This window comes from Neolamprologus brichardi, chromosome 14, assembly GCF_056152115.1.
Source record: "Neolamprologus brichardi isolate AB-2024 chromosome 14, ASM5615211v1, whole genome shotgun sequence".
NCBI lineage: Eukaryota > Metazoa > Chordata > Actinopteri > Cichliformes > Cichlidae > Neolamprologus > Neolamprologus brichardi.
The window spans coordinates 19,239,895-19,253,952 of record NC_142117.1 but is presented as its reverse complement, the minus strand read 5'-3'; the positions used below and the strand labels follow the sequence as shown (position 1 = coordinate 19,253,952).

Below are 14,058 nucleotides of genomic sequence, written 5' to 3'. Positions count from 1 at the left end.
AGGCCAGCAAACTGCCAAAACTTCTGCGTTTATAGTTGTGCTCATATTTGATGAGTGGACTTGATTAGTAGCATGTGGCAGTTAATTACCCTCCTAATTACTATAGAATCAGTAAGGGCATACGTAGTTTTATGGCTTTCATCTGAGGTTGTACTTGCGTAATGTTGAGACCTGCTAAAATCATGATGAATAAAACACTAGAATTAGGTGAGGGTTTATGACTTGATTTCTCTCTTTGTGCATATTTTGATGAATCTCAAAAAGCAGTGTTTTATAAAATATACCCAACAATAAAAAAATTAATATCATGACAACACAACCAGGAAAAAAGGCCACACACACAATAAGTCTTCCTTTTATAGGAAAATTTTAATAGTTATTCAATGTTCTACATTTTACAGTAAATATACAATTACAAACTTGGCTTAGTTATAGTACTAAGATCACTAACTGATCTTTAAAAAAAAACAAAAAAAAAACCCTCAACAACAAAAAAAATAAACAATAAAAAAAGAGGAAATTAAAAAAAAGAAAAAAAAGAAAACAGATTTACACTTCATATCACAAGCCTGACGCAGGTCCTTCACTCTGGACCAAATAGCTAACATACAATTCACTTCTCTCAACGCTGAACAGACGTTGGGCTTCAGTTTCAAACACAACCTTACGGTAACAGATATACCATAGCATGTGCAAACTGGGTACCAAACTAAAACTTCCAAAGTGGGGGTTGTTCATCGTACTTGATCCAGAGGGATGCAAGCAGTTTTTTTTTCTTCTTCTTTTGTTTTTTTGTTGTTTTTTTTGGAAGACAAGGAATTTCCACTTTTTGCATCACATTTAGTGTCAAATCAAACTAAGAGATATCTCTGACAAGTTGAAATTAAAAAGCTGCGGCAGAACATTGAAGACATTTAAGAGCCTACTATTCACTTTGATAGTAGTGTTTTAGTTTATACTTGTGAAAAACTAAGACTTTGCAACTTCAAGGCAAAAACAAAAAACAACAAAAGAAGAGAAGGGTGGGGGGAATGGAAGAGAGGATATGGAAGAGAGGATAGGTGTTATGAAATGCTTCTAGTCACATTTTCACTGTCAAGATAAAAAAAAAGAAAAGAAAAGCAAAAAAGGTTTGGAAATCTACAGGTTGACAGATGAAGCGGTGAAGCAGAGTCACGATTAAGACAAGTTTGCACACCGCCACCCCCTCGTCCCCAAACGCTGCTAAGTGTGCAACTGCCCATTTTCACTTAAGTGCAAATCGAAATAAATGAAACAAGGAATGGAGTGAAATGAGGAAGCAGTTTCATCACTCTGGAAAAAAACTAAACAAAACTGAAACTGTTCCCAGTCTCTTCACTGGGTCTCCACATTAAAACAAAATGATTTGTTTTTGAGTTTTGGTCCACAATCAAAACCAAAAAGTCAAAAATACAGGTCTGTATTTTTAGTTCTGGTTGTCCAGACATCTAAAACTATCTCCCAATAAACCTACAGCAATTTGAGAAAGTGTTCAAAGATGACATTTAATTGTGAGTTTTACATGTAAATGATTAAAAAGGCTCAAAGCCATCAGCCAAAGATGCCACATTAGACTTTGTCACCAGCGACATCTAGTGTTTAAAAAGGCGTCGATGTAACAACCATCGCTTCTGCAGTTCAGACGGGGAGGTGAGGGATGCAAACTTTAGGCAGGTTGGCACAGAAAGGTTAAAAAAAAAAAAAAAAAAACAAGTGCTAAGAGTGAAGACGGGCAGAAACTATATATGATCCGACATCATTTTGCATCCCTGAATGTGATGAAACCAGATGTGTAATGGAATGCAGAGTGGGCACAAAGTGAAAACGGGGGTAAACCCAGAGAGGAGGAGCAAAAGTTAAAGAGTCAGGCAGACAATATGCATCAACAGCGTGAGAAACAGGACAGCAATACGGGAAAAACCCCAAAACTAAACAGATTCACATGAAGCCAGACGCAACGAGGACTCAGAATTCACCACTTAGGAGAACAAAGTAATATTTATCGAACAACAACTGGTGAAATATGGCACAGAACAAAGGGCACAGAGGCTGAGGGTTTTCAAGACATCATTCAATACAATTCTTTGAACCCACAAAACAGAAACGGACAGAAAAAAAGAAAAACTGATTCTAAAGGCATCCATTTCAGTTCTGTCACCGATCCTCTTTTTTAACTTTTTTTTTTGTAACATATCGTAACGTCTGTAATTTCAATGGGAATCTGGTGATAAGAAATCCCACAGTTTTATGTAAAGACCTTGTGTGAACTCCACTCCCTCCTATAGAAACGGATATGAAGCGGACAGATGCAGAAGAGGTAAAACAAAAACAAAAAATAATATATATATATATATATTAAAAGCACAAACAGTAGCTGCCACACTGATGCAACCATGCTTAGCTAGAAATACATTACTGTACCACTTGCTGTATAAATATACTGCATGTTTTTTTAAACTTAGAAATCCAATGCTATAGTGAAATACACCTGAATATTATGCATACCCATTATGCTCAATTGACCATAGGGAAAGAAGAAGAAGAAAGGAAACAAGATTTAACTGAGAAATACTGACAAAAAGTAGTGGTTGGTTAAATAAATCCTAATGGAGTAACATCACTGCTGTCGCAAGAAAATGTAGTTTGTGAACTTGTGAAGTTTCACCAGCTTTAAATTAAAATGTACAAGATCCTTAAGCGGCGTCATTTCCTCACTCTCATGCTAATAACACCCACTTGATATCGGCTAAAATACAAGAGTCGCTTTAAAAACGGGGCCCAAACGTAGGCGCTTTTCTTCCGACAGCGGAATTATGCGATATTTTCTTGAGAATTAACATACTAGTGTACAAACATCTGGACTAAGAATACCTCAAACACTCGACCTTATTGTTTTATTTTTAATTAGGATATAAATTGCTTCTTCCTCCGTCTTGCACTACAAAGTCTAGGTACCTGTTACTTAGCATTAAATTATAGTAGTATAGTCAAGTTTCTTTTTTTTGTCTTATGTTGTGCAATATTTCCTCACAATGTTATTCAATACTCCAAAAAAATTTGATATGTCTACTTTTCTTAGCAGTAACTGTAATAATTGTTGAAAGGCGGCTGCATACGGAGCCTTGAATCCATATTTAGAGATTACAACAATATGCATTTGTTTATTTAAACCCCCCCCCCCCCCCCCCAAAAGAAAATCAATTCAAAATGCTGATAAAATAATTACTGTACGTTAAAGTTGGAGGCATTCCCCTCTTATTTTATTGCAATATCAAACCACTTCATCCACATACCCGTGCGCTAAATGCTTTTTTTAAAAGACCAATCTACCCTCACAGGAATGTGAAGTTCTCCTTTGAGCTTTTTTCTTCTTGTAAATCCTGAAAAAAAATGCCACAGGCCTCACCTAAAAGTAAATCCCACCACGATCACGACTACCCCACACTGACGAGGACCAATACACAAAGACTTAAAGTGCCGCTATTACGCATCTGTGTTTAGATTTGCTTACATAGCCCAATGTTCTCACCGAATGGAGTCATTCTCTCCCTGAAAACACTGCCATGGAAATGCTTTGGCTGTAACCCAGGCTCTTCTTGTGTTACATATCTATGTCACTATGTAACAGCCATAATCTTGGCCTAGAAACCAAGAAGTGAAAAAAAAAAAAAAAAAACACCCCACCTACTCGCCTATTATGACCTTTTTGTTGAGTTCTTGTACAAAATGATCAGTTTCTGCTGAATTACATTTGTCTCCACAACAATAATGAACCCTACATGTTTCATTTTAGCATGGTGCACAGGTATAAATATTTACTCGATCTGTATTGTATTTGACTGTGGACAAATTACCAATAAAGTTGTTCTTTCTAACATAAAAACACAAGAAGAAATGGATGAAATAATTCCAAAAAAAACCCCATCAAACAAGACTGTCATATTTTCAATTTCCTGACATTAAAGTTCAGAGAAGAGAAAATCTGGCTGAGGCCAAAAGTTTCTGTTAGTATTTGATGGCTCTTAGAGGAGCATCTAGTTATGAATGTGACCAAGTTTGATTGTCAAACTCCTTTAAATCTGCATTCTATCTAAAGACCAGCAGATGGCGATAGCTGTGGCTGCAACAACACCTGCGGTCCTATAGAAGTTCATGGGCTCATCAACTCACTTTGAGTCACACTGAACAAAAAAGTCTGTTCTGTAAATCTTGGTGAGTTTATTTATTTATTTATTTATTTTAAAATGATGATTATTTGGTTGCCCATGGGCTAATGACTTGCCAATCAAAAACCAATAAGATATAGTTTCCCAGTCAGACCCACGACTCCTTGTAACATCCAGTCTTTTGCAAAATGGGGCTTAAACAAACATGAGATGTCACAGTATCCATCCATCTTTTATACAGTCTGGGTACAGTGCGGATTTCAAGAGCCAGGAGCCAAAACCGAGTGTTTCAGAGAGAGAACAACAAAGATGCTGAAGCACTGTGGGAACTAATGTGTGACTAAAAACATGTTGTCGTTGTTGTTTTTAATTTGTTTAACTTTAAAATCAATGAAGTGGAAAAAATAATTGTGAATACAAGCGTAACTGGGCACTTTAAGCTACATGACAAGGTACGGTATCATTCTGACATAAATCCTAAAAAGCCGTGCTGCAACATGGACCTTATGCTGAGCACATTATTAACAGACTGCGTCCAATCAGAAGGCTGTGATGTGCATAACATTTAGACGGATGGACTAGATTGAATTCTATTCATCTATCCAATGATATTTATCTGACACGTCCATTATTTAATAAAAAAAATTCAATAGTCTGGGCTCTCATCTGCAGGCCGTTTGGTTATTAGTCCTCGTCTGGAAAATGGAAGGAGGAGGACGAGATGATATATTCACAGTGAGAAAAATCAATGTGCATCACATACAGCACAAAAGAGCCGTCTGTTTGTGCACCTCCTTGCAGGCGAGATGTAACAAACTTAACTCTCTTGTACCTTAAGATGACAGCTGTGAATATGTCATCTTGTCTACTGTTCTCATTCCTTCCGGCTCTCCTCCGACATCACCACCGATCCCTTTAAACTCCATCACTGCTGGCTGTGTCTCCCATGCACACCCCAGAAATCCATGTGTGTGTGTGTGTGTGTGTGAGTGTGTGTGTGAGTGAGTGTGCGTGTCCACCAGCTAAAACATAACTGGAGGTACTGTACAATAAGCGCCACTAAGTGACGGCGTTTCCCAAAACACAACAGGAGCCCCTGTGTGTGTGTGTGTGTGTGTGTGTGTGTGTGTGTGTGTGTGTCAGAAAGTGTGCACGACCATCCAAGCTGTTGTCACTGTTAGTATAGCTGTATTTTTTTAAGGTTTTAAATGTACTTACCTACTCTAACCACAGAAAAAAAGCTGACATGACCCAAACCACCCAGGAACGTCCTCTATAGCTAGGATAAAATTTTGATAGTGTCACAACATACCAGCCTGCATAGTATGTAGCATGATGTTTGCACTAGGTACAATGCTAAAGCGGACAAAAAATGTGACGCGTAGCATTACACGTGATGGCTGGTCAGTGCTCATAGCACTCCTATGGAGGGGTAACATCCGGGATGACAAACTACTGCTGGACACAGCTACACTGGAAGACGACCGAGATCAAACTGAAAAAGGATGAGGAAGAATTTGGGGGGAGAGACTGCAAAGTTAGGTAACTCATCTGAGTGTAGCAAAAAGAAGGAACATTAAAAATCAACAATCTGTAAAACTAAAATCCTAGTTGTGTTGAAACCCTGTGCTGATATCTAGTCATTAAAAAATTTGGCAGCATAAGTCAATAAGTCTTTGTGACCGATGGAGATGAAGAAGAATAAGTGCCCAATATTCTCCAGCCAGCTGAGTTGCAGCAGGCAGAAACACACACACACACACGCACGCACACACACACACACACACCAGCACAAAACAGTAACAGGAGCGCTCGACACCCGTGATTGGTCAAGAGTCCTTCTGGAGTTCCAATGACAGACACAGCAAAGGAAAATGAGGAAATGAAATAAAATAAGAATACAAAATAAGATAATGATTGGTTGGCAGATGAAAAGGAAAAAAGAAAAAGAAAACAAAGAAAAAGCAGCTTTTGTAAAAATGTTAGAGAATGTCGCATAATAACAATGATAGTAAAGTGGCTGTTGCACTTTAGTTTTGTTCTTGCAGACAGATGCAGAGTTCCCGTGATTACTGACGGGAGCTCGCGGTAAGATTCGAGCAGTTGCATACGATGGTGGACTCCAGATCTGGTAGGAGAGAAAAGCAGAGCCACACATAGGTGATTGAGTTAAGACTGCCTCAGACCTCTGAGGGAAGAAGGGGGAAAAAAAATGGCGAGGCAGGGCAGTTTGTTAAAGTCGAGAGAGACAGGGACGAGATGAGGAAAGGAAAAGGTGGAGAGGAGGGGAAGAAAAGGAGGAACCACCAGATGGAGCACAGAAACATCTTAAAGAGGAGGATCTGAAACAGCAGGAGGGGAGATACTTACATGATGGATGGGCTCTACCAGTGAGGCGGTACGTAGCTGTACCCAGGTGTCCCTTGGGGCCTGTAGGTTGGCACAGTAACTGGGTGTGCTCCAATTGGGGGGTGTTGTGGCGTTGTCAGCAGAGTCCCTACACAAAGAAAACACCAACAAGGATGCAAAATCAATTTGTACCTGAGCTGCATCTACCAATCATGCACTTCTTTTTGGTTTTTTGCAGCAAAAAGGCAATAAAATAAAGAATAAAATGTTTTTTTAAGTCCAGGGACTTGAGGTAGGACTAAAAAGGTAACAAAGGGTCTTTGCTAAAAACATTTAAAATACACCAACACGCATTGGCCTGCACCATCTTCACAGATACTATCAGGGCTATTACACTTTCACCCATCACAGGTGGGCAACAAAATCACACATTTTCATTTTTCTTTACCTTCTCAGGGCAAAGATGAAGAAAACGATCCTTTAATTAATGCTATAGCCTTTTTAAAGCAAACAAATTCAAAAGTTTTCATCAGTGCAGTAATAATAATATCAATAACAGAGCCCCAAAGGGATTTGTGTCTCCTCCAGTACAGCCATCACAAATTATGGTCGAGGGTGAAGAACAGTTATTATGTTGGTACCATATTAGGCCCACATGGAAAGAGTTCACAGTTGCTTTCATACCTGCGCTCATGGCCATGGTTGTCCCAGCTACCATCCCCATGGCAGCCATGCCGTTGTTGCGAGGAGCAGGTACAGGAACAGGGGCCGGGTAGAGGGCTGTGGAGGGGATGCTGTTAGGCTGCACCACGGTGGTGTGATGGATCACATGTGGCTGAGCGGCAAACACTGGCTGGGTGTAGTACGCTCCCTGTCAGGACAAAACATCGGAAAACCTTCAATGATTACAAAACATCTTAGCAGAAGAAACTTCTTCAAGTGATTTTGCATTACAAGAACAAGGAAAACAGACTGAAAAACAATACTTTGAAATGGACAGAAATTGAAGCCGTCTCTTCTTTTCACTGCACTTTTCAAAGCACCAAATTACAAAACAACAACATGATTGCCTTATTGTTGTTTTATTGTGTGCGACTGAATCTCAAAACGAAGTTCAATTCAATCTGTTTTCTAATTTAATAATAGCAAATGTTTATTTCCCCGCATTTTTGGATAACCAAGCGTGTTACTACCAGCTAAAGTGTGCCATAACAAAAATCAGCCAACGTCGAATGTCTGTGTTTTCATTCATCCAGGTCACGGTTGTCTAAGGACAGGAGGGTTCTTTAGCCCTCGCTGATGGTAGAGAGTGACATGTTCTGTATCCAAACAGTGTCCCTGTAGGCTGGAGAAATGCGCTTTTCACTCAACAGTCCAATTCTGCAGAACAGAAGCTACCTATGAACATGATAAGTGCTCTGAATTTAAACGAGGAGAATCAACAGCCATGTGACAGACCATTTACTGTCACAAATCGCTTCGCCTAATTGTTTTTAATACAGAGTAAAACGACGCAGACTGAGCAGGCAGCACAAATGTATTTACTGGAGTGGCTGCGTTAAACGGTTATGGCAGCCGAGCAGCTGCAGCAACAAACCCCATCAACATTTTTCACTGTTAAAGTAACAAACGCCACTCCAGACATCCTCACCTGTGTGTATAGGTTCTGCTGAGGGTAGGCACTGCGGATGGGGTACATAGCTGTCGGGTACGGGGTAGGGGTCGGAGTATAAGGAGGAGGGGCTCCATTTGACTGAGTGGGGGGCACTTTGTATGGAGTTCCTGCTGGAGTATATCCTATACAACGAAAGAAAAGGGAAATACAACATAAATTCACCAGCTCACCAAGAAGAGGTCTTCTTAAATCTAGGAGAGTTTCTTATTTACACATCAATAACACATTAGAATAATGAGAATTCTCCACACTGTCTTTAGTCAGTTGAGCTCTCACACTGGGTTTTTATGAGTAACTCTATACCTTAAACATTTCATTGTTGTGTGTGTTTCTATGTTTAGGGGGAGCAGCAGCAACCAAAGAGAGTACAGACTCACCCTTTTAGCACTAGTCCTCACATCTCATTATTTGCATTTCCTATAAAATCCACCAGATGGGGACGACTGCCATCTTTTGAAGGGATTTGAATATCAAAACAATAAAGCTGACAGTTTATGTATATTTATCCAGTTTAAGCATGGGCTTTGAAGATAGGGGCTTTGCACTGTGTATTGAAAAAGCCATCTACTGACTGTATGTGAGGTATTTTCAGGTTTTTTTCACAGATTATATTCTGCAGTATACGCTGAAACCAACAACCACAGCAGAGCTGCACCATTTCACATAGTATCCTCCCTGTAGCTGACGCTACGTCACTGGATGAAAAGCGTGACGTTGGGGACAGTAAAGGAATCTGGCTCAGACCGCTGCATTCATGTCCGCTCTGATCTCTGGGGGTGTAGTACCTCTGAGCCGCCACCTGGAGGAGCCTGAAGGTCAAACATGCTACTAGCTAGTTGGTGCTGCTGTGGAGCTTATGAAAGCGCTTTTCTCACACAAGGACAAGGGAACAAAGAGATGCTGGAGCTGCTCTGTGGCTAAAAGTCTGTGTGTGTGTGTGTGCGTGTGTCTGTGTGTGTGCGTGCGAACACGAACACACACACACACACACACACACACACACACACACACACACACACGCTCTCACATTCATTCTTTGCACTAACATGCATGCAGGGCATTAAAGGACAATGGTGTGTGACAATCACACAAAAGCCCTGCTGATAGAAAACACTTTGTCTCCTCAGCGGTCTTGAGAAATAATGACCAAGACACGTTTTCTAATCAGACGGAGGCTGGCATGTCTGGCCGATTCATTGTTGTCACTGATACAAAATCTAAACATTTTAATTTCCCCATAAATTAACCACTGTGGAGTAAAGGGTAAGATATCTGCAGTCAAGCACACACACACACAACAAAAACAAAAAAAACCCCCCAAACCAAAACAACCCTGATAATGAGTCTCGGGTTTCGGCTGGAACAAAGCTGACAGAGCTTTGCCAAAGCATACCTGATATTTGGTTAGACTTCCAAAAGACGGAAAACAAACTCAGGGAGGGAACAAGGGGAGGAAGCTTCAAAAGCGGCACAGATGAAAAGTACAACCCCCACCCTCTCTGCTCGAGTACCACACTCAATATTTAAGACAATAGAAAACAATTTCAGCCGCTATCTTCGCTCCCTGCTGAGAAAATTAAATTTAATCCATACGTCCAGTAGCATTTTTTTTCTGAAAGGTATTTTAATCAAAATTTAAAGGAATCAATAGATTCTTGCATGATTATATATTACATCTTTACTGCTGTGATAAAAACACATTATCATTATCTCTGAATTCAGTAACAATGCATGTGTTTAAAGACTCCATTAAACATCTTGCTGACACTACAAATCATTTACTTATTTATTTTTCCCTGAGCTCATTATCAGTCCCATTCATTTCACCATTCCTACTCTTTTGTGGGTTTTTTTTTTTTTTTTTTATCTTTTCTGTGCTGTTTGCTTGTTTTTGTTCCCATTTTATTTAATTGCTCAACGTCGAGCAATCCTTGTTGACTTCCTTCCTCGCCTACCCCCATTCAGATCAAATTGCATTACTGTATAATTACCTTTATTACCACAAATCTGCACAAGATTGAAAAATTAATATCCCAAATGAGCAGAACGATGAATTTAATGCTTTCAAACAATGTAATAAATGTTTTTTTCTTACGCTTGGACTACAAGAAAACCTGCAATCACCAAACCATCTATACATACATTTCTGGAAAGCACAACTGTAGTCCCATCTGCTGAGGGGACCACACAATGAACCCCAACAGAGCATGCATTTGCTGCTATATGGGCACTAGCAGCTGCTACTGGCTAGCTTCCCACTCCTTCGCCATTAATGCCCCTTTAGGCTGAGATCACCACTTAATTCATATTGCCTTTAAACGACTCGAGTCTGTGTGGAGCTCTAAACAACATTGTAACTGCATGAGTGATGGTAATGCTCCGTCAATTTTTATGAGCACGGTTTGGTTCGTAACTTAATTGTAACCGCACGTGACTCTGATAACCATTAAATATGTAGGAAACTGTATTTGCTTTAGGTTAAACACGCATCATAAACGGACAAACTCGTTGCATCTCTACGCAGCGCTGCAGAGCCGCAGTAGAAGTGATGGATCCTCTTTAAATTAAAATGTCATCAGTGTGTAATTTATTCAATACATTAAGTGCTAGACAACCTTAACCTTAACACTCACTAACTTTCATTTCACACCCTCACATTACTCAGCTGCCAGACTGCGCGGTTGCCGATTACTCATCAGGAAGACGAAAACATTTCTGAAAATTATTAAGATAAATTGGAGGCGCAGTTTGTTCAGGCTTTTCAAGGCATTTCACAAACACTTGGTTCTGAGTTTTTAATGATCATTTCTGCATCACGGCAGAATTCACAATGAGCAAACTAGGAACAGTAATAGCACTGGACTCAAATTCACCAATGCAGGGATGAAAAAGCACGTATGCTAGGAAAAAAGGGCTTGCGAATTTATGTACCCATTTAACTCCACCTCGGTGTGAGGTTCTCTCCTGTAATCTTGCTGTCATTTTAAGTCATGTTAGTGTTTCTCCTTTGTGCTGCTTCACTCTGCGTGTGGGCGTAACGACTCCTAACCAGCTTGGTCTCGTGGTAAAACGAGAGAAAAGACTTTTTAAAATGTTATTTTATTCACACGGACATGAATTGTCACATTTTTTTTCCATTAAAGTCAGCATTCCTCTTAAATTCTTGTATTTCAGTAGAAATTACGCTTGGAGCAGCCTGCAGCTCGTATGCTGTCGTGAGGCTTTCAGCGAGGACGCATCACCCTGACAACCAACAAGTCATCCAAAAAAAAAAAAAAAAAGTGGCAGCAGTTGTAGTTTAACCCAAACAATGATTGAAGTGCTTTTACTGGCTAAACTTAACAGAGCAGTTTTATTAAGGAAGTTAAAGCGCCTCTTGGCTGCTGTTGTGATGAATTGATTTTATATAAATAAAACTGAATTAAAAATAGCATGAGTGGCAAAAATGTAGTCATGTAGTTCTCTTAAAACAAAACAAAAAAAATCTTTCACTTTGTTTACATGTAGATATGAGGAAACTGTGGTCAGGAACAAAAACAATTGAAATGTCACAAGCTTTTAATAAACTGTTTTGAGACCGTCGTGTTGACTTAATGCACACACAGTCATGCAGACATTCAGAGTCTCAGTAAACATGCCCATCAGTACTTCATCGGGCAACTTAGAATACCATTTTTTTTTTACTAAACTACTAAAACTACATATATTTTCTCCATATTTTGTATTTTACTTTACTTTCCCAAGTTGATAAAATCATTAGTGTTTTTAAACAATCACAACCATGTGGATGTGATGTGGCCGCCTTGTATTTTGAGCCTGGTCGATGTTACTGTTACTTACTCGGGAGCCAAAGGAAGCATGACAGAAATTATTTGTAAAAGCATTTGTTTTCCAATCTGCATTACTTTGCCTTAATATAAATCGTTTCTCACGTTTTAACTATTCTAATCTTGTATTCAATTCAATTCATTTTCATTTATATAGCACCAAATCACAATAACAGTCGCCTTGAGGTGCTTTATATTATGAGGTGAGACCCTAGAATAATACAGAGTAAAAACCAGCAATCAAACTTCTCACTAACTGCTCGCTCATAGGGGGAAGGAAAAAAAAAAACCCTTTTAACATGAAGAAACCTCTGGCAGAACCAGGCAAATAAATCAATCCAGCAAAGGCAGGCAGAAGAAAACAGTCTAGTAGCTTAATACTTGTAGCTGCATGATAATGATTTGTCTGAATTCATCAGTGTTTGTCTTGCATCTTCAATGGTTCCTTGTAGTGCAATTATCCTTTATTCTTCTTAGAAAAAGAGAAAGAGCCCTCTAATTAACTCTGAAAATTACTCTAAACTGACAATTTCTCCCAAGATATTACCTTGTTAAATATGAGCTCTCTGTGTATGGGGAGGAGAGTAGAGCTTACCTGGTGGATACCCAGGACTGCCTGTTTGGTACAGGTTGGTGTAGGTAGGAGCTGTAGCAGGATACCCCCCTGGATAGCCTGCAAGACGCCACAGGCGAGACAGAAAATATTAGAAACCTTAACATCAAGCAGAGGGGCCGCAGACACACACAACTGAAGTCCCCCTCCTTTCCCCAACCCGCTCACTTATTCACATAGACACACAGGTAGGGGAGTATTTGGTTTGAAGCAGGATGTGCACAGATGGCGCTCATTAAAAAAATGTCTGCACCAATAACACAGTTGGCTGAATGCGTCTTACATACACCAATTTGGCAGACGGGACACACCTGCCAATATGGTGTGGGAGGAGAGACAAATTCAGAAACATTAGCAATGCCTGCAGACACGTGCGAGGGATGCACGCACGCATGCACCACGCATCCTCCCGTGCGTCATAAATTACGTGTCAAGCGAACAAAAAGTCAATCTGACCTGTGAAAAAGCTTCTCCTTATAAAAAGGTGCAGGTTCGACAGGGCGAGACAAAGACGATGGAAGTAAAAGGGGGGGGAAAAAGCAGCACAGAGTGAAGAGAGGGAGTGTAAGCGAGCTAAGTGCTGTTCTCTGCTCACTCTTTGCTATTATTGGCAGACAGTCTCGCAGATCTGTTCTGTAGCCTTGAGCCTCCGCTATATCGAGCTTTGGCTGCTGTAGGTTGAGATACGGTCGGATGTAACAGTTCCAATAAACGCAGTTATAAGACGGTCGAGATGTTAATCACGATCACACAACATCCTGTGTTTATTTCGTTCATGCTAATGCAAAGAATACCGTTTGATTTAACAACACAGCAGACACATGCATGCATAAAATTAAAGCGCGGCATAATGAGCACTTAAAAATTTACAGATTGGTTCCGGAAAAAATCAGAAAATAGTAAGTCATCAATCGTCATTGTTTTTATTTCAGATTTGGAGGATGTGTTTCTGGTCAGGAAAAAACCAAAACCAAAAACAAACAGAAATCATGAAGATTTTTTTTTTTAATTTCTCACCTTTTTTGAAGAAAAAATATCTGCATTTACACTACAATTCAGTGTTATATTAAAGAAACAGCTTCTTGCCAGTTCATCATAAGCACCAATTAAAGAGTCCTGAATCAGATGACACATTAACACAACAGATGTTGCTACACTCCAGTTAAACATGTATGCCACGATCCAACTTTAACACCACAAGTTGGATTTTCCCCTTTAACTGAATGCATTCAATCATGTATTGGTTTTATCACAAAAATAAAAATGGGCACAAGAGGAGTTAAAAGTTCCATCTTAAAAATATATATAGATCAGTAGCTTTCACTTCAGTATTTCAGTGTACTATAACTATTATAACCTTTGAGGCCCAAGATTAACAATGGCCTATATTTATGTCTCTCTCCTTTT

The 14,058-nt window shown here is 39.6% G+C and overlaps 1 protein-coding gene across 3 annotated transcripts in view; it reads right to left on the bottom strand.

The window, feature by feature from the left end:
* Window positions 1-3,193: 3,193 nt before the first annotated feature.
* Window positions 3,194-14,058, bottom strand: part of fam168a (family with sequence similarity 168 member A) — a 34,315-nt gene continuing 23,450 nt past the window's right edge. For all 3 annotated transcript variants that reach the window (XM_006802071.3, XM_006802072.3, XM_087850946.1), the window contains 5 exons: window positions 12,634-12,711; window positions 8,188-8,333; window positions 7,221-7,407; window positions 6,558-6,684; window positions 3,194-6,315 (listed from right to left, as the gene is read on the bottom strand). In XM_006802071.3, the coding sequence (XP_006802134.1) occupies window positions 6,572-6,684; window positions 7,221-7,407; window positions 8,188-8,333; window positions 12,634-12,711 (524 nt within the window). In that variant the 3' untranslated portion in view covers window positions 3,194-6,315; window positions 6,558-6,571. The remainder of the gene's footprint in view (window positions 6,316-6,557; window positions 6,685-7,220; window positions 7,408-8,187; window positions 8,334-12,633; window positions 12,712-14,058) is intronic.